This window comes from Lampetra planeri, chromosome 72 (genome assembly GCF_965212315.1).
Source record: "Lampetra planeri chromosome 72, kcLamPlan1.2.h2, whole genome shotgun sequence".
Lineage (NCBI taxonomy): Eukaryota > Metazoa > Chordata > Hyperoartia > Petromyzontiformes > Petromyzontidae > Lampetra > Lampetra planeri.
The window spans coordinates 439,876-454,810 of NC_136177.1; the positions used below are offsets into that span (position 1 = coordinate 439,876).

Here is a 14,935-nt window from a genome sequence, read left to right on the forward strand (position 1 = left end):
GTTGACGTTTCTGTATAGGACGACGACAATGATGATCGATTTAACGCGTAGGGTACGCTTTGCTGGTTCTTCACGTTCTGCAGACGTAGATGCCACCTCCTCCTCCACCTCCACCATCTCCACCACCTCCTCCGCCTCCTCCACCTCCTCCATCTCCACCATCTCCTCGCCTCCTCCACCGCCTTCACCACCTCCACCACCTCCACCACCTCCTCCACCTCCTCCACCTCCTCCTCCTCCACCACCTCCACCACCTCCTCTGCCTACTCCTCCACCTCCTCCTCCTCCTCCACCTCCTCCTCCACCTCCTCCACCTCCTCCACCTCCTCCTCCACCACCTCCACCACCTGCTCCACCTCCTCCACCTCCTCCTCCACCTCCTCCACCTCCTCCTCCACCTCCTCCTCCACCTCCTCCTCCACCTCCTCCTCCACCTCCTCCACCACCTCCTCCTCCACCTCCTCCACCACCTCCTCCTCCACCTCCTCCACCACCTCCACCTCCTCCACCACCTCCACCACCTCCTCTGCCTACTCCTCCACCTCCTCCACCTCCTCCTCCACCTCCTCCTCCACCACCTCCACCACCTGCTCCACCTCCTCCACCTCCTCCTCCACCTCCTCCACCTCCTCCTCCACCTCCTCCACCTCCTCCTCCACCTCCTCCTCCACCTCCTCCTCCACCTCCTCCACCACCTCCTCCTCCACCTCCTCCACCACCTCCTCCTCCACCTCCTCCACCACCTCCACCTCCTGCACCACCTCCACCACCTCCTCTGCCTACTCCTCCACCTCCTCCACCTCCTCCTCCTCCTCCACCACCTCCACCACCTCCTCCACCTCCTCCTCCACCACCTTCACCTCCTCCACCTCCTCCTCCACCTTCACCACCTCTTCCACCTCCACCACCTCCTCCTCCTCGTCCACCTCCTCCACCTCCTCCACCTCCACCTTCTTCCCCACCTTCACCTCCTCCACCACCTCTGCCCGCTCCGCTTTTTCACCTCCTCCACCTCCTCCTCCTCAAACTTCTCTCCCAGGGGAAGCTCCTTCCTGCGTGGACAGAGGCGGCACACGGCAGCACGAGGCACCGATTGGCCAGAGAGAGTGAGTGACGTGTGTAGTGTATAGTGTAGTGTATAGCGTAGTCTGTAGTGTATAGTGTAGTGTATAGTGTAGTGTGTAGTGTAGTGTATAGTGTAGTGTATAGTGTGTAGTGTATAGTAGTGTATAGTGTAGTGTAGTCTGTAGTGTATAGTGTAGTCTGTAGTGTATAGTGTAGTGTGTATAGTAGTGTATAGTGTAGTGTAGTGTGTAGTGTAGTGTATAGTGTAGTGTATAGTGTAGTGTATAGTGTAGTGTATAGTGTAGTGTATAGTAGTGTATAGTGTAGTGTAGTCTGTAGTGTATAGTGTAGTCTGTAGTGTATAGTGTAGTGTGTATAGTAGTGTATAGTGTAGTGTGTAGTGTAGTGTATAGTGTAGTGTATAGTGTAGTGTATAGTGTAGTGTATAGCGTAGTCTGTAGTGTATAGTGTAGTGTATAGTGTAGTGTGTAGTGTAGTGTATAGTGTAGTGTAGTGTATAGTGTGTAGTGTAGTGTAGTCTGTAGTGTATAGTGTAGTCTGTAGTGTATAGTGTAGTGTGTATAGTAGTGTATAGTTTAGTGTATAGTAGTGTATAGTGTAGTGTATAGTGTAGTGTATCATAGTGTATAGTGTAGTGTATAGTATATCATAGTGTATAGTGTAGTGTATAATGTAGTGTGTAGTGTACAGTGTAGTGTATAGTGTATCATTGTGTATAGTGTAGTGTATCGTAGTATATAGTGTAGTGTAGCGTGTAGCACTAAACACCTGGGCTCCAGCGCGTGCCTCTCCGCCCCCACCGCCCCCTCTTCGCCGTCAACGTCACAGGCAACGACGACGGCCATTGCCCCTGCCCCACCCAGCGCCTCCACTGTGTCGGGCAGCGGTCTCCGCAGCGTCTCGGGCAGCAGCCACGGCACGACGCTCGCCAGCGCCGACGTGCAGCCGTAGGCCGCCAGGGGCAGGGCCGGGACGACGTCGCCGGCCAGGATCACGAGGGGGGCCAGGAGACCTCCGATCCGCGCGGCCACTGAGCACGCGCCCAGACCGTTCTGCCTGAGCACGCCGCAGGTAACGTGGAGACACAGGTCCAGACACGGATAGACACGCCCAGGCACTCTCAGGTAATGTCCAGACAAGCCCAGGCAAAGTAGTGTATAGTGTAGTGTGTAGTGTATAGTGTAGTGTGTGGTATAGTGTAGTGTATAGTGTAGTAGTGTAGTGTATAGTAGTGTAGTGTATAGTGTAGTGTATAGTAGTGTATAGTAGGGTAGTGTATAGTAGGATAGTGTATAGTAGTGTAGTGTATAGTAGTGTAGTGTATAGTAGTGTAGTGTATAGTAGTGTATAGTGTAGTGTGTAGTGTAGTGTATAGTGTAGTGTATAGTAGTGTATAGTGTAGTGTATAGTAGTGTAGTGTATAGTAGTGTAGTGTATAGTGTAGTGTATAGTAGTGTATAGTGTAGTGTGTAGTGTAGTGTATAGTAGTGTAGTGTATAGTGGAGTGTAGTGTATAGTGTAGTGTATAGTAGTGTATAGTAGTGTAGTGTATAGTAGTGTAGTGTATAGTAGTGAATAGTGTAGTGTATAGTGTAGTGTATAGTATAGTGTATAGTAGTGTATAGTGTAGTGTTTAGTGTAGTGTGTATAGTAGTGTATAGTATAGTGTATAGTGTAATATATAGTGTAGTGTATAGTGTAGTGCATAGTGTAGTGCATAGTGAAGTGTATGTGTAGTGTAGTGTATAGTGTAGTGTATATATCATCTTCACCACCATCCTTCAACCACTCACCTCACCACGGTGGGGAAACTCTCGCTGGCGAAGAGGATGATGCAAGTGAAGGATGCTGAGAGAGCTCCCTTGCCCAGCACAACCACACAGGCACGGAGCGTCGTCATCTCTGCACAGAGACGCAGAGGAGGCAACGTCCACCCCGTGTAGCCTCGACAGGGGCTGTTGGGGCAAGTGCTGCGAGTAGCGCTGTGGCACTCACCCACTCAGTCACTCACTCGCTCACTCATCCACTCACTCAGTCAATCAATCAATCACTCACTCACCCACTCGCTCCCCCACTCACCCACTCACTCGCTCATTCACTCACCCACCCACTCACCCACTCGCTCACCCACTCACTCAATCCATCATTCACCCACTCATTCACCCACTCACTCAGTCACTCACTCACTCACCCACTCAGCCACTCACTCAGTCACTCAGTCACTCACCCACTCACCCACTCACCCACTCACTCAGTCACTCACTCACCCACTCACCCACTCATTCACCCACCCACCCAACTCACTCACCAACCCACCCACTCACTCACCCACCTACCCAATCAATCAATCACCCACCCACTCACCCACTCACTCACCAACCCACTCACTCACTCACCCACCAATCCACTCACCCCCCCCCCCACCTACCAAGCGGTACGATGAGCATCCCCAGCAGGGCGACGGCTGCGCTGAGTAGCGCTGCGCTCTGCGTGGCCCTGCGGCCAGCCAGCGCCATGCCCAGCAGCGCCAGCGGCTTGGCCGGGATGTCGATGGCGCCACTCACTTATCCACTCACTCACCTACCCACCCACCCACTCACCTACCCACTCACCTACCCACTCACTCACCTACCCACTCACCCATTCACCTACCCACTCACCCACTCACCCATTCACCTACCCACTCACCCACTCACCCACCCACTCACCTACCCACTCACCCACCCACTCACCTACCCACTCACCTACCCACTCACCTACCCACTCACCCACCCACTCACTCACCAACCCACCCACTTACCCACTCACTCACTCACCCTCTCACCAACCCACCCTCTCACCAACCCACCCACTCACTCACCCACCCACTCACTCACCCACCCACCCACTCACTCACCCACCACACCCCCCCACCCACTCACCCCCACCTACCAAGCGGTACGATGAGCATCCCCAGCAAGGCGACGGCTGCGCTGAGCAGCGCTGCGCTCTGCGTGGCCCTGCGGCCAGCCAGCGCCATGCCCAGCAGCGCCAGCGCCTTGGCCGGGATGTCGATGGCGCCGAAGACGAGCTGCATCAGGTAGACGTCGACGCCGAAACTCTGCAGGTTCAGGGCCACGCCGTAGTAGGAGAACGACGTCGTGAAGCTGGGGGCGGGGGGGCGGGGGGGCGGGTGGGCGGGTGAGCGAGCGAGTGAGTTGAGTGGATGGGTGAGTGAGTGAGTGGGTAAGTGAGTGAGTGAGTGGGTTGGTGAGTGGGTGAGTGAATGAGTGGTGAGTGGGTGATTGAGTGGGTGAGTGAGTGGGTGATTGAGTCGGTGAGTGAGTGGGTGAGTGGGTGAGTGAGCGTACAAGATGGCAGATAGAGCGAGTGTTCGTCTGCGTAGCTGCGGCTGCCGCAGGAGGTGATTGAGTGGGTGGGTGAGTGAGTGGGTGAGTGAGTGGGTGAGTGAGTGGGTGAGTGAGCGAGTCAGTGAGTGAGTGGGTGAGTGGTTGGGTGAGCGTACAAGATGGCAGACAGAGCGAGTGTTCGTCTGCGTAGCTGCGGCTGCCGCAGGAGGTCGATGGCTCCATGCCTCTTGGGCCGCCCGAGACTCCCCTCCTTGCCCATCGCTGCCCTCAGCATCTGAGAAGCAGAGCACAGAGACCCACAGAGACCCTTAGAGACCCACAGACACCTATAGAAACCCACAGAGACTCACAGAGACCCTTAGAGACCCACAGACACCTATAGAAACCCACAGAGACCCACAGAGACCCTTAGAGACCCACAGACACCTATAGAAACCCACAGAGACCCACAGATACCCTTAGAGACCCACAGAGACCCCTAGAGACCCACAGAGACCCACAAAGACACACAGAGACCCACATAGTTGACACAGAGACCCACAGAGACCCACAGAGTTGACACAGAAACCTATAGAAACCAGAGGTGTGGACTCGAGTCATGTGACTTGGACTCGAGTCAGACTCGAGTCATGAATTTGATGACTTGCGACTCGACTTGGACTTGCATAACAATGACTTTGTCCCACCTATGAGATGTGGACTCGAGTCATGTGACTTGGACTCGAGTCAGACTCGAGTCATGAATTTGATGACTTGCGACTCGACTTGGACTTGCATAACAATGACTTTGTCCCACCTCTGATAGAAACCCCTCCCACCCCCACCTGGAGGCTGAGCTTGTCCCCCTGAGACTCACAGAGATCCACAGACACCTATAGAAACCCACAGAAACCCACAGAGACCCATAGAAACCCACAGAGACCTATAAAAACCCACAGAGACCCACAGAGTTGACACAGAGACCCACAGAGACCCATAGAGACCCACAGAGACCCACAAAGACACACAGAGACCCACATAGTTGACACAGAGACCCACAGAGACCCACAGAGTTGACACAGAAACCTATAGAAACCAGAGGTGTGGACTCGAGTCATGTGACTTGGACTCGAGTCAGACTCGAGTCATGAATTTGATGACTTGCGACTCGACTTGGACTTGCATAACAATGACTTTGTCCCACCTATGAGATGTGGACTCGAGTCATGTGACTTGGACTCGAGTCAGACTCGAGTCATGAATTTGATGACTTGCGACTCGACTTGGACTTGCATAACAATGACTTTGTCCCACCTCTGATAGAAACCCCTCCCACCCCCACCTGGAGGCTGAGCTTGTCCCCCTGAGACTCACAGAGATCCACAGACACCTATAGAAACCCACAGAAACCCACAGAGACCCATAGAAACCCACAGAGACCTATAAAAACCCACAGAGACCCACAGAGTTGACACAGAGACCCACAGAGACCCATAGAGACCCACAGAGACCCACAGAGTTGACACAGAGACCCACAGAGTTGACACAGAGACCCACAGAGACCCACAGAGTTGACACAGAAACCCACAGAGACACCTGCAGACTGAGCTTGTCCCCCTGAGCTCGGCGTCCGTTGACTTTGGCGACGAAGCGAAGCTCCTTGAGGGCCGCCTCGAAGCGGCCGCGTTGAATCAGCCAGCGAGCAGATTCGGGGGTGAACCTGTGGGGGGGGGGGGGGGGGGGTGAGTGGGTGGGTGAGTGGGTGACTGACTGAGTGACTGATTGAGTGACTGACTGAGTGAGTGACTGAGTGACTGACTGAGTGACTGACTGAGTGACTAACTGAGTGACTGACTGACTGAGTGACTGACTGTGTGACTGAGTGACTGACTGAGTGACTGACTGAGTGACTGACTGACTGAGTCACTGAGTCACTGACTGAGTGACTGAGTGACGGACTGAGTGACGGACTGAGTGACTGACTGTGTGACTGAGTGACTGACTGACTGAGTGACTGACTGAGTGACTGACTGAGTAAATAACTGAGTGACTAACTGAGTGACTGACTGACTGACTGAGTTACTGAGTGACTGACTGAGTGACTGAGTGACTGACTGACTGACTGAGTGACTGAGTCACTGACTGTGTGACTGACTGAGTGACTGACTGAGTGACTGACTGAGTAACTGAGTAAATAACTGAGTGACTGACTGAGTAAATAACTGAGTGACTAACTGAGTGGCTGAGTGACTGACTTAGTGACTCACCACGACCAGAGGAAGAAGACGAAGTAGGGGACTGAGATGACTAACTGAGTGACTGACTGACTGACTGAGTGACTGACTGACTGACTGACTGAGTGACTGAGTGACTGACTGAGTGACTGAGTGACTGACTGACTGAGTGACTGAGTGACTGACTGAGTGACTGAGTGACTGACTGAGTGACTGACTGAGTGACTGAGTGACTGACTGAGTGACTGACTGACTGAGTGACTGAGTCACTGACTGTGTGACTGAGTGACTGAGTGACTGACTGAGTAACTGAGTAAATAACTGAGTGACTGAGTGACTGACTGAGTAAATAACTGAGTGACTAACTGAGTGGCTGAGTGACTGACTGAGTGACTCACCACAACCAGAGGAAGAAGACGAAGTAGGGGACCGAGATGAGTGGCTGAGTGACTGAGTGACTGACTGAGTGACTGAGTGACTGACTGAGTGACTGACTGAGTAAATAACTGACTAACTGAGTGACTAACTGAGTGACTGACTGAGTGACTCACCACGACCAGAGGAAGAAGACGAAGTAGGGGACCGAGATGACGATCTGCAAGAGGCGCCAATCGCGGATTCCAAACGCCAAACCGGCCAGTAGCAACTGCCCGGCCGTGTAGACGCCTCCACTCACGCCGCTGTAGAGCTCTCGGTGGCGGGGAGACAGCCACTCTACGCCTGGTGGTGGTGGGGTGGTGGGTGGGGGGGTGGGTGGGTGAGTGGGTGGGTGGGTGGGTGAGTGGGTGGGTGGGTGACTCACTGACTGACTGAGTGACTGAGTGATTGATTGAGTGACTGACTGTGTGATTGATTGGGTAGGTGAGTGATGGACTGAGTGATTGATTGGGTAGGTGAGTGAGTGACTGAGTGATTGATTGGGTAGGTGAGTGAGTGACTGACTGAGTGACTGAGTGACTGACTCCCTGAGTGAGTTACTGAGTGACTGACTGAGTGACTGACTCACTGGCTGACTGACTCACTGAGTGACTCACTGACTGACTGACTCACTGACTGACTGAGTGACTGACTGACTGAGTGAGTGACTCACAGAGTGAGTGATTGATTGGGTAGGTGACTGACTGACTGACTCACTGAGTGAGTGACTCACAGAGTGAGTGATTGATTGGGTAGGTGACTGACTGACTGACTCACTGACTGACTCACTAACTCACTGACTGACTGACTCACTCACTGGCTGACTGACTCACACAGTGCGAGCCTGTTGAGCAGCATGCCCGTGGTGGCCACGCCGACCAGGAAGCGGCACGCCACGTAGGGTCCCAGCGAGGTGGTGAGTGACTGAGTGACTGACTGAGTGACTGAGTGACTGACTAAGTGACTGAGTGACTGGGTGAGTGACTGATTGAGTGATTGACTGACTGATTGATTGGGTAGATGATTGAGTGAGTGAGTGGCTGACTGACTGACTGAGTGAGTGACTGAGTGAGTGACTGATTGGGTAGGTGAGTGATGGACTGAGTGATTGATTGGGTAGGTGAGTGAGTGACTGACTGAGTGATTGATTGGGTAGGTGAGTGAGTGACTGACTGAGTGACTGAGTGACTGACTCCCTGAGTGAGTTACTGAGTGACTGACTGAGTGACTGACTCACTGGCTGACTGACTCACTGAGTGACTCACTGACTGATTGACTGACTCACTGACTGACTGAGTAACTGACTGACTGAGTGAGTGACTCACAGAGTGAGTGATTGATTGGGTAGGTGACTGACTGACTGACTCACTGAGTGAGTGACTCACAGAGTGAGTGATTGATTGGGTAGGTGACTGACTGACTGACTCACTGACTGACTCACTAACTCACTGACTGACTGACTCACTCACTGGCTGACTGACTCACACAGTGCGAGCCTGTTGAGCAGCATGCCCGTGGTGGCCACGCCGACCAGGAAGCGGCACGCCACGTAGGGTCCCAGCGAGGTGGTGAGTGACTGAGTGACTGACTGAGTGACTGAGTGACTGACTAAGTGACTGAGTGACTGGGTGAGTGACTGATTGAGTGATTGACTGACTGATTGATTGGGTAGATGATTGAGTGAGTGAGTGAGTGAGTGAGTGACTGACTGACTGACTGAGTGAGTGAGTGACTGAGTGAGTGAGTGAGTGACTGATTGGGTAGGTGAGTGACTGAGTGACTGACTGACTCACTGACTTACTGACTGAGTGAGTGATTGATTGGGTAGATGATTGAGTGAGTGAGTGACTGACTCACTGAGTGAGTTACTGAGTGACTGAGTGACTGACTGAGTGAGTGACTGAGTGACTGAGTGACTGACTGATTGAGTGATTGACTGAGTGATTGATTGGGTAGATGATTGAGTGAGTGAGTGAGTGACTGACTGAGTGAGTGACTGAGTGAGTGACTGATTGGGTAGGTGAGTGACTGAGTGACTGACTGACTGACTCACTGACTCACTGACTGAGTGATTGATTGGGTAGATGATTGAGTGAGTGACTGACTCACTGAGTGAGTTACTGAGTGACTGAGTGACTGACTGAGTGACTGACTGAGTGACTGACTGAGTGACTGACTCACTGACTCACTAACTCACACAGTGCCAGGCTGTTGAGCAGCATGCCGGTGGTGGCCACGCCCACCAGGAAGCGGCACGCCACGTAGGGTCCCAGCGAGGAGGTGAGTGACTGAGTGACTGAGTGACTGGCTGAGTGACTGACTGAGTGTGTGAGTGATTGAGTGACTGACTGATTGAGTGATTGACTGAGTGATTGATTGGGTAGATGATTGAGTGACTGACTGAGTGACTGACTGAGTGACTGACTCACTAACTCACTGACTGACTCACTGACTGAGTGACTGACTGACTGACTCACTGACTGACTGACTCACTCACTGACTCACTCACTGACTGAGTGACTCACACAGTGCCAGGCTGTTGAGCAGCATGCCGGTGGTGGCCACGCCCACCAGGAAGCGGCACGCCACGTAGGGTCCCAGCGAGGTGGTGAGTGACTGAGTGACTGAGTGAGTGACTGAGTGACTGGCTGAGTGACTGACTGAGTGGGTGAGTGATTGAGTGACTGACTGATTGAGTGATTGACTGAGTGATTGATTGGGTAGATGATTGACCGACTGACTGAGTGACTGACTCACTAACTCACTGACTAACTCACTGACTGAGTGACTCACTGACTGACTGAGTGACTGACTGAGTGACTGACTCACTCACTGACTCACTCACTGACTGAGTGACTCACAGAGTGTCAAGCTGTTGAGCAGCATGCCGGTGGTGGCCACGCCCACCAGGAAGCGGCACGCCACGTAGGGGCCCAGCGAGGTGGTGAGTGACTGAGTGACTGAGTGGGTGAGTGATTGAGTGACTGACTGAGTGACTGACTGAGTGACTGAGTGTGTGACTGACTGACTGACTCACTCACTGAGTAACTGACTCACTCAGTGACTGAGTGACTCACTGACTCACTGACTGAGTGACTGACTGAGTGACTGACTGAGTGACTGAGTGACTGGCTGACTGAGTGACTGACTGAGTGACTGACTCACTAACTCACTGACTGACTCACTGACTGAGTGACTGACTGACTCACTGAGTGACTGACTGAGTGACTGACTGACTGAGTGACTGACTGAGTGGCTGACTCACAGAGTGAGTGATTAGGTAGGTGACTGACTGAGTGACTGAGTGACTGACTGAGTGACTCACTGACTCACTGACTGAGTGAGTGACTGACTCACTGACTGACTGACTCACTCACTGACTCACTCACTGACTGAGTGACTCACACAGTGCCAGGCTGTTGAGCAGCATGCCGGTGGTGGCCACGCCCACCAGGAAGCGGCACGCCACGTAGGGGCCCAGCGAGGTGGTGAGTGACTGAGTGACTGACTGAGTGGGTGAGTGATTGAGTGACTGACTGAGTGACTGACTGAGTGACTGAGTGTGTGACTGACTGACTCACTGAGTAACTGACTCACTCAGTGACTGAGTGACTCACTGACTCACTGACTGAGTGACTGACTGAGTGACTGACTGAGTGACTGAGTGACTGGCTGACTGAGTGACTGACTGAGTGACTGACTCACTCACTCACTGACTGACTCACTGACTGAGTGACTGACTGACTCACTGAGTGACTGACTGAGTGACTGACTGACTGAGTGACTGACTGAGTGGCTGACTCACAGAGTGAGTGATTGGGTAGGTGACTGACTGAGTGACTGAGTGACTGACTGAGTGACTCACTGACTCACTGACTGAGTGAGTGACTGACTCACTGACTGACTGACTCACTCACTGACTCACTCACTGACTGAGTGACTCACACAGTGCCAGGCTGTTGAGCAGCATGCCGGTGGTGGCCACGCCCACCAGGAAGCGGCACGCCACGTAGGGGCCCAGCGAGGTGGTGAGTGACTGAGTGACTGACTGAGTGGGTGAGTGATTGAGTGACTGACTGAGTGACTGACTGAGTGACTGAGTGTGTGACTGACTGACTCACTGAGTAACTGACTCACTCAGTGACTGAGTGACTCACTGACTCACTGACTGAGTGACTGACTGAGTGACTGACTGAGTGACTGAGTGACTGGCTGACTGAGTGACTGACTGAGTGACTGACTCACTAACTCACTGACTGACTCACTGACTGAGTGACTGACTGACTCACTGAGTGACTGACTGAGTGACTGACTGACTGAGTGACTGACTGAGTGGCTGACTCACAGAGTGAGTGATTGGGTAGGTGACTGACTGAGTGACTGAGTGACTGACTGAGTGACTCACTGACTGAGTGAGTGACTGACTCACTGACTGACTGACTCACTCACTGACTCACTCACTGACTGAGTGACTCACACAGTGCCAGGCTGTTGAGCAGCATGCCGGTGGTGGCCACGCCCACCAGGAAGCGGCACGCCACGTAGGGGCCCAGCGAGGAGGTGAGTGACTGAGTGACTGAGTGAGTGACTGAGTGGGTGAGTGATTGAGTGACTGACTGAGTGATTGACTGAGTGATTGATTGGGTAGATGAATGAGTGACTGACTGAGTGACTGACTGAGTGACTGACTCACTAACTCACTGACTGACTGACTCACTGAGTGACTCACTGACTGACTCACTCGCTAACTCACACAGTGCGAGGCTGTTGAGCAGCATGCCGGTGGTGGCCACGCCCACCAGGAAGCGGCACGCCACGTAGGGGCCCAGCGAGGAGGTGAGTGACTGAGTGACTGAGTGAGTGACTGAGTGGGTGAGTGATTGAGTGACTGACTGAGTGATTGACTGAGTGATTGATTGGGTAGATGAATGAGTGACTGACTGAGTGACTGACTGAGTGACTAACTCACTGACTGACTGACTGACTCACTGAGTGACTCACTGACTGACTCACTCGCTAACTCACACAGTGCGAGGCTGTTGAGCAGCATGCCGGTGGTGGCCACGCCCACCAGGAAGCGGCACGCCACGTAGGGGCCCAGCGAGGAGGTGAGTGACTGAGTGACTGAGTGAGTGACTGAGTGGGTGAGTGATTGAGTGACTGACTGAGTGATTGACTGAGTGATTGATTGGGTAGATGAATGAGTGACTGACTGAGTGACTGACTGAGTGACTGACTCACTAACTCACTGACTGACTGACTCACTGAGTGACTCACTGACTGACTCACTCGCTAACTCACACAGTGCGAGGCTGTTGAGCAGCATGCCGGTGGTGGCCACGCCCACCAGGAAGCGGCACGCCACGTAGGGGCCCAGCGAGGAGGTGAGTGACTGAGTGACTGAGTGAGTGACTGAGTGGGTGAGTGATTGAGTGACTGACTGAGTGATTGACTGAGTGATTGATTGGGTAGATGAATGAGTGACTGACTGAGTGACTGACTGAGTGACTGACTCACTAACTCACTGACTGACTGACTGACTCACTGAGTGACTCACTGACTGACTCACTCGCTAACTCACACAGTGCGAGGCTGTTGAGCAGCATGCCGGTGGTGGCCACGCCCACCAGGAAGCGGCACGCCACGTAGGGGCCCAGCGAGGAGGTGAGTGACTGAGTGAGTGACTGAGTGGGTGAGTGATTGAGTGACTGACTGAGTGATTGACTGAGTGATTGATTGGGTAGATGAATGAGTGAGTGACTGACTGAGTGACTGACTCACTAACTCACTGACTGACTGACTCACTGAGTGACTCACTGACTGACTCACTCGCTAACTCACACAGTGCGAGGCTGTTGAGCAGCATGCCGGTGGTGGCCACGCCCACCAGGAAGCGGCACGCCACGTAGGGGCCCAGCGAGGAGGTGAGTGACTGAGTGACTGAGTGAGTGACTGAGTGGGTGAGTGATTGAGTGACTGACTGAGTGATTGATTGGGTAGATGATTGAGTGACTGACTGAGTGACTGACTGAGTGACTGACTCACTAACTCACTGAGTGACTCACTGACTGACTCACTCGCTAACTCACACAGTGCGAGGCTGTTGAGCAGCATGCCGGTGGTGGCCACGCCCACCAGGAAGCGGCACGCCACGTAGGGGCCCAGCGAGGAGGTGAGTGACTGAGTGACTGAGTGAGTGACTGAGTGGGTGAGTGATTGAGTGACTGACTGAGTGATTGATTGGGTAGATGATTGAGTGACTGACTGAGTGACTGACTGAGTGACTGACTCACTAACTCACTGAGTGACTCACTCACTGACTCACTCGCTAACTCACACAGTGCGAGGCTGTTGAGCAGCATGCCGGTGGTGGCCACGCCCACCAGGAAGCGGCACGCCACGTAGGGGCCCAGCGAGGAGGTGAGTGACTGAGTGACTGAGTGAGTGACTGAGTGGGTGAGTGATTGAGTGACTGACTGAGTGATTGATTGGGTAGATGATTGAGTGACTGACTGAGTGACTGACTGAGTGACTGACTCACTAACTCACTGAGTGACTCACTCACTGACTCACTCGCTAACTCACACAGTGCGAGGCTGTTGAGCAGCATGCCGGTGGTGGCCACGCCCACCAGGAAGCGGCACGCCACGTAGGGGCCCAGCGAGGAGGTGAGTGACTGAGTGACTGAGTGAGTGACTGAGTGGGTGAGTGATTGAGTGACTGACTGAGTGATTGATTGGGTAGATGATTGAGTGACTGACTGAGTGACTGACTGAGTGACTGACTCACTAACTCACTGAGTGACTCACTCACTGACTCACTCGCTAACTCACACAGTGCGAGGCTGTTGAGCAGCATGCCGGTGGTGGCCACGCCCACCAGGAAGCGGCACGCCACGAGGGGCCCAGCGAGGCGGTGCACGCGGCCGCGGTGCCGCTCGACGCCAGCAGCAGGTGGGGAGAGCGACACCACTCGCTTGCGGCCCAGCCTGGTCACGTGGGCGGGGGGGGCACAGGTGGGTGGGGGCATGGGGGGAGGGGCACAGGTGGGTGGGGGCATGGGGGGAGGGGGGGCATGGGGGGAGGGGGGGCATGGGGGGGAGGGGGGGCATGGGGGGAGGGGGGGCATGGGGGGGAGGGGGGCATGGGGGGGAGGGGGGGGGCATGGGGGGAGGGGGGGGCATGGGGGGGAGGGGGGGCATGGGGGGGAGGGGGGGGGCATGGGGGGAGGGGCATGGGGGGGAGGGGGGGCATGGGGGGAGGGGGGGGCATGGGGGGAGGGGGGGGCATGGGGGGAGGGGGGGGGCATGGGGGGAGGGGGGGGCATGGGGGGGAGGGGGGCATGGGGGGAGGGGGGGGGCATGGGGGGAGGGGCATGGGGGGAGGGGCATGGGGGGGAGGGGGGGCATGGGGGGAGGGGGGGGCATGGGGGGGAGGGGGGGCATGGGGGAGGGGGGGGCATGGGGGGAGGGGCATGGGGGGGGGGGGCATGGGGGGGGGGGGGGAGGGGGGGAGGGGGGCATGGGTGGGGAGGGGGCATGGGTGGGGGGGCATGGGGGGGGGGGGGAGGGGGGGCATGGGGGAGGGGCATGAGGGAGGGGGGGGCATGGGGGGGGCATGGGGGGGGGGGGGGGCACAGGTGGGGGGAGGGGGGCATGGGGGTGTGAGACGTGGGGGTCGGCGGGGGGGGGTCTGGGGGGAGACCGCGGGGTCACGTGGGGGGGTCAGAGGTCGCTACCTCACAGGCAAAGTGCGCCCAGGTAGCCTCGCACGGGGGTGTACGGGCAAGTGCTATTCGCCACCATCACCACCATCACCATCACCACCCCCATCACCCCCACCATTTACCACCCATATCACCATCACCACC

At 55.0% G+C, this 14,935-nt stretch overlaps 1 protein-coding gene across 1 annotated transcript; it reads right to left on the reverse strand.

The window, feature by feature from the left end:
- Positions 1–1,600: 1,600 nt before the first annotated feature.
- Positions 1,601–11,956, reverse strand: LOC144737676 (solute carrier family 22 member 6-A-like). Its single transcript, XM_078620498.1, has 7 exons — positions 11,820–11,956; positions 7,201–7,369; positions 6,012–6,135; positions 4,592–4,710; positions 4,018–4,232; positions 2,880–2,988; positions 1,601–2,142 (listed from the first exon to the last, which is right to left on the reverse strand). Exons 1-7 carry the CDS (start codon positions 11,842–11,844, stop codon positions 1,704–1,706), a joined length of 1,200 nt encoding a protein of 399 aa, XP_078476624.1. The 5' UTR covers positions 11,845–11,956; the 3' UTR covers positions 1,601–1,703.
- Positions 11,957–14,935: the final 2,979 nt, after the last annotated feature.